Source organism: Neltuma alba, unplaced genomic scaffold (genome assembly GCF_004799145.2).
Source record: "Neltuma alba isolate B1F8T4 unplaced genomic scaffold, ASM479914v2 tig00012081_pilon, whole genome shotgun sequence".
Classification (NCBI taxonomy): domain Eukaryota; kingdom Viridiplantae; phylum Streptophyta; class Magnoliopsida; order Fabales; family Fabaceae; genus Neltuma; species Neltuma alba.
The window spans coordinates 889,148-898,519 of NW_021636640.1; the positions used below are offsets into that span (position 1 = coordinate 889,148).

General features: G+C 35.4%; 2 protein-coding genes across 2 annotated transcripts; both read left to right on the top strand.

The window, feature by feature from the left end:
* The first annotated feature begins 1,871 nt into the window (after positions 1–1,871).
* Positions 1,872–2,546, top strand: LOC114722025 (trypsin inhibitor DE5 alpha chain-like). Its single transcript, XM_028907930.1, has one exon. It carries the CDS (start codon positions 1,872–1,874, stop codon positions 2,544–2,546), a length of 675 nt encoding a protein of 224 aa, XP_028763763.1.
* A 1,860-nt stretch (positions 2,547–4,406) lies between these two features.
* LOC114721970 (RNA-binding protein 2) lies at positions 4,407–9,166 on the top strand. The gene is made up of 6 exons (XM_028907863.1): positions 4,407–4,648; positions 7,671–7,807; positions 7,902–8,196; positions 8,313–8,374; positions 8,480–8,561; positions 8,687–9,166. The coding sequence occupies exons 1-6, from the start codon at positions 4,546–4,548 to the stop codon at positions 8,788–8,790; spliced, it is 783 nt and encodes a 260-aa protein (XP_028763696.1). The 5' UTR covers positions 4,407–4,545; the 3' UTR covers positions 8,791–9,166.
* Positions 9,167–9,372: the final 206 nt, after the last annotated feature.

The following is a 9,372-nucleotide window of genomic DNA, read 5'->3' on the forward strand; positions in this document are numbered from 1 at the left end:
TTTTCATTAAAATTTTTTTTGAATCATCCGGGAACCACTAAACGGTTCCAAGTGATTCAGAGACACATTGAACACGTTTTGTCTTCTTTTGGTAGTAATTTTTTACTCCTAGCATTGATTCCATTTAGCAACGAAAGGGACTGAAAGAGACGACATGATGAAATTAATCAAACACATTAATCCTATCACTCTGCTGGCCTTGCATTATGTGTTAGGCTGTCTTGTAAATTTATAATTTTTTCAAAACTATTCATGTTAATTGCATGTTAAAGGATTCTTATTAAAGATAATTCCAAGGCATGTAATTATAAAAAGATATTTTAAAAAAACGAATACACATTTTTAACAGACAACTAATTTAACTAATTTCATGTTAAGTTTTACAAATTAGCTTAGCTCCTATATTCAAGATAAGAGGGAGTGATATGAAAAAGTGTGGAAAATCGTCCGTTACTACTGTAATATTGTTTATAATCAATATTTGTTGACATCTCTTCAGATTCATTTGCAATTTTGGAAATCTTTAATCTTCCTCAGACCTTGGTCTTGTTTATCTAATGTCATATCCTTAGCAAGATGGAATCAAACACGGATTTTGGCCCGATCCAATAACAATGAAATATTCTTAGAATTCTCCATTGATACGACATGCTGCTTTTTCCATTCATTCCTTTCTGGATCAGAAGTTATAACTTAGTAAAATCAATATTAATTTAAAAAATAGTCTGAATTCGTGAGATATATATGTGTGCGTCTGCGTGAATATATATTTCCACGCTGCTACTTATCAGGACTCGTGAAAATTTTAAATTAATTACTTATGCATTTTTTAAAAAGAATTTGTGCGAAAATATGCGTAGGACGTAACTCAAAAATTTTAAATTTGACTTATAAATATTAGAGAAAGACTTATAAAATTTTTGCCCATTTCATGATATCTATTGGCAATCAACTATCCCTTGGCTCTCCAAAATTTTTTATACCATCAAAGGATTGAGCCCCCAGTATTATTCTTCTAATTAAATCTTAGCCCCCATTATATTTTGTCGTTTTTGTCAATTTCCCACAAGAAAATGGTTAATCTCCTTCGCTTGTCCTTTCCCTTTCTTGCCCTTGGCAGCCTGCTATGTTTTTGTCATGTTCATTAACTCCACTCGTCGTCATTCTCATAAGGTCCCTTCAATTATTGTTGCTTCCTGAGCTCACATGAGAGTTAAGACTGTAAATTAAATTTTTGAATTCTTGCTCTGCAGAGAGGGCAGGCGATGGTGTAGTTTTAACGAGTTATCATGTAATTAAATTTCTTTCTTGAGACTTAAATATCATTCTTTCTAAATTAATTTCCAAAGGTTTGCAAACAATGCGTTAAATGTTACTACTTCGGGCCCTAATTATAAAAGCTAGTTGACTAATTTGAAGAAATTAAAAAAATAAGTTAAGTTAGTTATTTGTAATAAATAGGTACTGTATTTCCTAACATATCCTTGCTAATCAAGTTTATTAGCTAAAACTACTATTATTAGAAAGACTATCTTAGGAAAGAATGCATAAATATGAGAAATAAAATAGATTGGGGTCTTATAATTATAATCAAAATAAAGACTGGAGGTAGTATTATCAACAAACCAACACGTTTTTATGGAGGATATTATAATTTCAGTGATTCATATCGAAGCAGCAAACTCCGTAAAAGAGGAGGGAACCAAGTAGCTAGATAACAGGGAAATCATAACCAAGGGTTGATATTTTGAGGACAGAACATGCCTTATCCTACTTGGTTATCTCTATAAATAAATGGCCCAACTTGTCTCAATTCCTCACCACATCCAAAACCAAACCATAAAGTCATCCATAGCCCTAATAGCCGAACAATGCAGATCACTAATGCACTTGCTGCATTCTTTTTCTTCTTCTTCTTCTTCTTCTTCGGGTTCACCGGAGCTGAGTTCATATATGACACAGACGGTGACATTCTAAAGAATGGAGGCCATTACCGCATACAGCCACTGCCTGGTGCTATTGAAGCAATTGTGGGAGCTTCCATTAGCTCAAATGAAAATAGTTCCTCCTGCTCAATCGCCGTCGTTGTAGCTCTCCAGGATATAAGCTGGCCAACAAAAATTTCGACGCCATTTCCTCTCAATTACATCACAAACGACTATCCTTTAAACATATCCTTCACTAATTTGCCTTCAAACGCATCATGCACGAACACGCCTGATTGGGTCGTCGCAACGCAGCCTGCCTTCAACGACACAGATCCTATCATGGTTGGCAAATTCGAAGAGTTCAGCCTTCCTCGTAGTGGTTATTTCTATATCAAGCCATATGAGTCTACCAAGTATTATGTTTTGGCCTTCTGTTATTCAAAAGATTCGTGTGGATATGTTACTTATAGGACCGATAGCGATGGTAAGAACCGTATGGTTGTCTCAATGGATAGAAGCGAAACCCCATTCGCATATATGTTTTTCAAAGCAATTCGTGACAATAATGTCGCCTCTGGCATATCAATGGCGGTGGGAGAATCCACATCCGCAATATAGCTATATTAGCTATCTCAGGTGTGATGAGAGGGAAATTAAATTCCTTCAACTTTGTTGTACTGTGAAAATAATACTTTGAGTGGGTTCGACTCAAGTTGTGATATGCTTAATAAATGAAACAAGGAATGTGTAGTGTGGGTAGAATCTCCTAAATCCCATTTGATACGAAACATTGAAAATGAAGGATAGAGACTATGATTGCAATTGGCAAAAATAAGTAAAAAAGTCTTTAGCATGGGTAATTGTTTGTTATATAGGATTAGGCAAATCTGTAAAAATAGGATTGGGAATATCATTTTTCTCCATGATATTCATTAATCCCATATATATATGGGTTTGTTTAATTCTATGTAACAAGCAATATCTCTCGTGCTAAATACTATTTTCTCAATCTTAATCTCAATCTCAATCTCTATCCCTTATTTTCAATATTTCATACCAAACAGTATCTAAGAGTGGCTTGTGGATGGAGGATCCATGAAAGGATGAACATAGAGCAGCATTAATGAATGGAACGTGGGAAGGAGAGGAGAATTTTAGGCTATCAGACTGGGTCCATTGGAAATAAATATATTTACGTATGCATTCATTATTTGATTGATTATGTGACGTTTTTAATTCAGTCTTTGTATGAGTATATAAAAAATTGTCAAAATGGACGTAGTCTGTCAAATGACGCGAGTCATATAATCATTGAATATAAAAAATGAGACAGAGAGTTTCACTTTCTTAGTTAAATTCTTTTAGCATATTTATGCGTGCTTGACTAGCTAGTTTTATTTATCTTAAAATAAATTAAGTGTAAGAATTATTTTAAGAAGTAAATGCAATATGTACTTATCTTATATGTTATTTTGAAATCGTATTTACTTAAAAGTTAACAGAGACTTAGCTGATAATGTAATTTATACTCTAAAGATAGCTTACTTTACTCAATAGTATAAGAGCCTCTGAAATAATTAGTTTTTGTCAAAGAAGAAATTGTCTACCTAACATTACGACAGCGATTTGTCTTTAATTAATATGCACACGACATAAGTTCATGCTAAACTCTAACAAGAGATTATTATAATTTTATTTTTAAAATAAACACATATTTATATAATGCATAAATCAAAGTAAAACGAGAAAAAATGAGTCAAGTTTTAGCAACGCCTATCAATCCAGAGCAGATTCTTGTGCTTTTTGGCGAAAGATTGACTATTTACTGGTCTTTGTTGATTTATGCTCTTTTCTTTTTCTTTTTTATTTTAGTGGAATTCAATGCATAAAAATGAGGCCATCATGCGTCAATTGGCTTCATGCTTCAATGGGTTCAAGCTCTTCCAATATCAAACTCACTTGGGTTCAAAAAATGAAATTGGGTACACGTTCACCCTTTATGGGCCATGACAATGGGCCGGAGCCCAATATACAATTGGGTGAAGTCCAAGTATTTCCTCCCATTGTCCTTTTGTAAAGGAATTAATATGCAACAAAAAAAATATGTACCAAAAAAATAACGCAACAAAAATATTATTCCTTCCTATACTAAATTTAAGAGTCATTAAATTTAGTAAATCATGTTGAAGGCAAACAAAAAAAAAATCATGTAACACTAATATTTTGATAAATATTGATTTAATGAGATCAGCTTGAAATAAAACTATATAAATTCAAATTTATTTTATATATAGTCTATATAATTATTTTGGTAAAAAAAATCTAATTATATTTAATTACATGATTTTTAGATTTATATTCAGCAGAAGGACATTAGGATAGTACTGTATAAAAAGAGGATATTAGGATAGTGCCAGTTAATTCAGAATTTGGCCAAAAGAAAAAAAATAAAAGGGTGATTACGAAACTAAGGAACGAAACGAGGAAGCGCGAGGGGGGTGAGGGTGACTAACCCAGAAAAGGAAGAAAGTTTAGGGTTTTGGCAATCTTTCAAATCGAAGTCCAATTCAGTCTTCTTTCCCCAATTTGGGATTCCTGATTTCGCTAATCTTTCACGATGACGGACGGCTACTGGAATCGGCAGCAGGCGATGCAGCAGGCGATGCAGCCGGCGATGCTCCCGTCCTCTGCCGTGCTTAAACGACCTCGTACTGAATATGGTTCGCGCTCTTTCCCCACTTGCTTTACTGATTCTACCCTTAAATCTTTGCTTATATTTGGTATGCTTTTCTCATGTATTAATGCTCGCTTTGGGTTGTTGATGTGGGTTCCCGATTTGTCAGATGCTAATTGCTTTTAATTTACATTTGGAAGGTACCCCGCCTTGGGTTCTGTTTAAATTAGTAGGTTATGTGTCAATAAATAAGGTTTGCATATGGTTTTTGTGTTCACTGAGGATTACTATGGGTTGATCGGGGATGCTTAAGGCCAAAGTTGGCAATTTTGGTAACAATTTATGGTTATGTGCAATCTCTATCGGCGCTGATACGGTGATGTGTTGTTTCGCTTGTGAAAAAAAGACGAAGAAGCTTTTTTCACTATTTTCTCAAATAGCTTTGTTTTAACTGATACCACGAATTACTTGGTCTCTTAAAACTGGGGTTTTATATTAGAGTATCGCAGTTGGGTGTGTACTGTGAGTTTAATTTAAATATGCAGCAACAGTTGTGAAATTATAAACTTGACTGGTCTCACGCACAAAGAAAGTAGGTGCTTTTGTTGGCATGTGAGATCTTCTCGCTGAGACTTACAGTGGGTTTTATAGGCTTGTGATATATTTTTTAGAGATTATTATGGTTAGAGGACCGAGTTGATTTTGCTATTATATCTATGGGTTTTACTGGTTGATTATAAGGTGACAGAATATGGGATCTTTTCCTGATTGTTACTGTATAGAAAATATTTTGTCTTGTTGAAATGCCTATTTAAGCAGAACTCCCAATGGCTGCAGATTCTCTACTAAGTTTAATATTGTCTTGTCTGAAAGAGGTTACTATTAGTTAGAAGTGTTAGTTATCCTTTATCATTATCTTTTTGGAGTTTATATTGTAGTTAATCTATATGTTGATGTTATTATAGATAAAGGGGAGAAGGGCTGCGACAATGAGTGTGAGACTTTTGCCTGTGCGCAAGCCTCCCTATTCGCCATATTTCTATTCTTATCTAAGTTTTACATGTCTTTCAACGGTTGGCTTGAAATTAGAAGAAAGTATGAAGAATGCGGGGTTTGAGTTTGTTTAGGTATTATCAGATATGGTTGGACAAACTAGGAATATGGGTTTTGGCCTGTGTGGTGTGCCTCAGGGAATAGTTTTGATGCCTTTTTAGAGCAGTGATTATCGTGTGCCATGCTCCCTTGGTTTTTCTGACTGTTGGTTGTGGTTTAAGCGTAGTTCTTACTCAATGGTCTGTGGTAGCGCCAGACAGCACTGCCCTTTTTTTTTTGGTCTGCTGCATGTGAAATGCTCTATTCATTTGTGTCTTTGACCCACGTGGTGCGCCCTGGCTTGTTCTTTTGATGATTGGACCTATAAGAGGTTGGGTTTGTCTCAATTTTTTTGTGTTGTGGAATGGCATGGGACTCATGGGAAAGAAGGGCAAATTAGGCGATCCTGCTTTGAACTACGTACGGGGTCTTAAGATCTTATTTGGTTAGGGTGTCTGTGTCAATGCTGTGTTGTTGTCCTTTGTCCTGGAGTCTACCTGAATTATGAGAGCGCACAAAGTTCAGAGTTGTTTTAAATAGGGAGAATTACAATGAGGTCCCAAGTAAGGAAAATAATTGAAAAACAAGTCCCAGAGGTTGTCATTCTCACTATAGAACTTGTCATTTAGGTTGTTGAGGTTGTTGTTGGGACTTTTTGGTAATTATTTCTCTTCTGTGAGACTCGATTGTAATTCCCCCTTTTACATATCTCTCTAAACTTCTGAAGAAGTGCAGGTATATGCAGACAATACCTGCTTTGTCAATGAACCATTGATCTTGATTTGTGATTTCTATTCAAGTTCAGTGCCCCTTTTCTTTTGTTCAATTCTAGTCTTATTTTACTAATTTATGTGTTGATTGAAGTTTTTTATTGGGAATTGAATTCTCGAAGGACTTGATCCCATGACTGAGAATTTAGGGCCAGGTCTTTGGTACGTTAAAAAAATTATCTGGCTATATATTTTGTTTTGGGTTTGGGGTAAGCCTCTAGGTAGCATTTTTACTGATTTTTTGCATTCCTATTACAAGAGAAAATGTGTTCAATTTCACAGGTCATTACTGCTTCCACATTTTACGAAAGTTTGCAATAGCATTTGGTACAGTTTGAACTTCAATTTTCTGAAGTTTTAATTCCACATACTTAAAGGACGCAAAGTGTATTTTCCCCATAAAATGATCTCCATTTTGTAACTAGTTTGATTTCCATTTTTACCGCTGCTATACGTGGATTTGTGTTTATCATTTTTTTTCTTACCTTTTCTCATTTTTATTATCGCAGGTTTTCAGTTCTCTTGCATATTTAATTGTTTATTTAGATTTCAGTCTATTTTCTGGTGGCCACTTTCTTCTTCATAATCTCTGCTGCATTTGATCAATTTGGTGAATTGGACGTTTGGATTGTTCAAGAGTTTACAATAATATGTTTATGTTTGAAATTTAGATATTTGGTTTTTGCCTTACTATGTCGGTTTTTCTGCTTTTTATGTCGTTCTAAGTTTCTGATTATTTTTATTGGCTAAAACAAGATTTGTTTTATTTTTCATTATTTTGGATCTTTGTATACTTCTGCAAATGTTAGCAGCGTTGGCTTTTGTCTTTTGTCTTTTCTTTTCTTTTTTGTTCTTTTTTTTGGGGGGGGGGGGGGGGAATCGAAATGGCAAATTGGTAGCTGTCAACAAGATATTTTTATTTTTAGTTTTAGTGGTGAGCTCGAAATCTTAGCAAAATGCATCTTAGTTTTGCTTGTTCCCACTACCTGGCATATTTGTTTGATCAAGTCTTCGGGTTAGTTGTTTAGCTTCATAATACAACAACAACAACAAAGCCTAGGAATGTTGTTTAGGTTCATAGGAGTGGATAAATGATATTGCAATGTTTTAGGATTATGTGTGAATTTATGTGTTGTGGTCTTAGTTCACTGGTACGCTTGCAAAGAAATGAGTTAGAAGACTAAGGACGTACCCTTCCCCTTGCAGAGATGTCAACTTCTGGCATGGCTTCAGGTAGTGAGATGCAGGGTTATGTTGCTCGAGAGGATGATCGAACTGGATCTCTTGCTATAAAAGACACAAAAACAATCTTGTCTGCTTATGATCGCTACCTTCAGAGTGTGGTAACGTTTTGAGCTCTTCTGCTGGCATAGTATGTACTCCCTCATGATTTTACTTCTAGTTTGCTAAAAAGATTTATCCTTTTTGGTTTTGAAGCAAATGCCTTCATATAATTCTGGAGAAGCTAGTACAATGGGCAGTGTTGGTATGGCAAGGCCTGTTGTCAGTACAATGCCAGGTCATTCACTAGCTGATCCTTCTGTCATGAGACGCCCTGGGAGTGGTGGCCATGATCTCGCACCAAATGGACGAAATGTTAATTTTAGTGGTCAGCTACCAGTGGATACTGTTCCAAGGCCTGGACCTGAGACAGTACCTTTACCACCAGATGCTTCAAGTACTTTATACGTTGAGGGCCTCCCTCCTGACAGCACTAGAAGAGAAGTGGCTCGTATCCCTTTTTGTTCAGAGACACTGCTGTGGGATAGTACTATTTTGTTTTCATCTTTTTATCCTTGATCTGGTTTGTTTCAACTCAGTTTTTCACTTCCCTTAATATAAGCTTAGATATCTTCCGCCCTTTTGTTGGATACAGAGAAGTAAGGCTTGTTACAAAAGAGTCTAAAACTGTAAGTGGACTCTGCTTGTCCTCTTTAGCCGTTGCTCGTAACTGTTATACTAATTCGTTGGCAGTTATGAAATCTTCTTCATGTTAAAATGCTTGTGCATTGCAGCGTAGCGGAGAACCTCTTATCCTTTGTTTTGTGGACTTTGCAAATCCAGCTTGCGCAGCAACTGCTTTGAGTGCCTTACAAGGTATACATGAGGACTTACCGTTTTATTGATGGAGATTTTTATGTTAAAACTCAGCGGTTAATGATTTTCTTCCCATGAAAGCTTACTGATGGTGAATTTTCTGACTTTTTTGTTGTGTGGCACAGGTTATAAAGTTGACGAACTCAACCCTGAGTCTAGTCACTTACGCCTTCAGTTTTCTCGGTTTCCTGGACCAAGAACTGGGCCTGGATCTCGAGGTAAGAGGTAAGCAAGATTGCCTAGGGAATCTGGATGAATGCGAATCATAGTGACCATCTATATACATCTTTAGTGGGTGAGCATTTTCATGGATCTTAGATATTTCTCATGCAATTTTAATCACCCCTCCGGCCTGCACTTGTAACAAGGATTCCCTGAGGTGCACATAATAGCAAGATAGGTTGAGATCAAGTACAATTTTATTTGAGCGAATCTAACGAGTGGATGCTTCTGGGATGTTGTGTTACTTAGTTTATTATTGCTGAATATTAACTACTTATTATTGCTGCATTTTAACTTGTTAGCTGATTTATGTAGGATTTGCATTGTATCGGCTGAATAAATGTTTCTTAAAATCATTTTAGAGTTACAAGTGTTTGTTTTGGTAAAATGAAAATTCCAGTATTTTAATAGTGATATATGCATGCTGTATTTTTTATTATATATTATTTATTATCTTGCAAAAACACTATATTGAATAAATTAAGTTATTGTAAGTGGTATTTCAATGGAATGCAAATGTATTAATAAATGATCTGTCTATAAAATTGTCATTTAAGAGAAGGGGGGGCTCTCTTTTTATGTTGTAACT

Bases quoted from the DNA above. Each gene is read 5' to 3' on its own strand.
- LOC114721970 (XM_028907863.1), top strand. From the start codon at position 4,546: ATGACGGACGGCTACTGGAATCGGCAGCAGGCGATGCAGCAGGCGATG. The intron at 4,649-7,670 runs GTTCGCGCTCTT...TTCCCCTTGCAG, and splicing joins ACGACCTCGTACTGAATATG to AGATGTCAACTTCTGGCATG. The intron at 7,808-7,901 runs GTAACGTTTTGA...TTGGTTTTGAAG, and splicing joins ATCGCTACCTTCAGAGTGTG to CAAATGCCTTCATATAATTC.
- LOC114722025 (XM_028907930.1), top strand. From the start codon at position 1,872: ATGCAGATCACTAATGCACTTGCTGCATTCTTTTTCTTCTTCTTCTTC.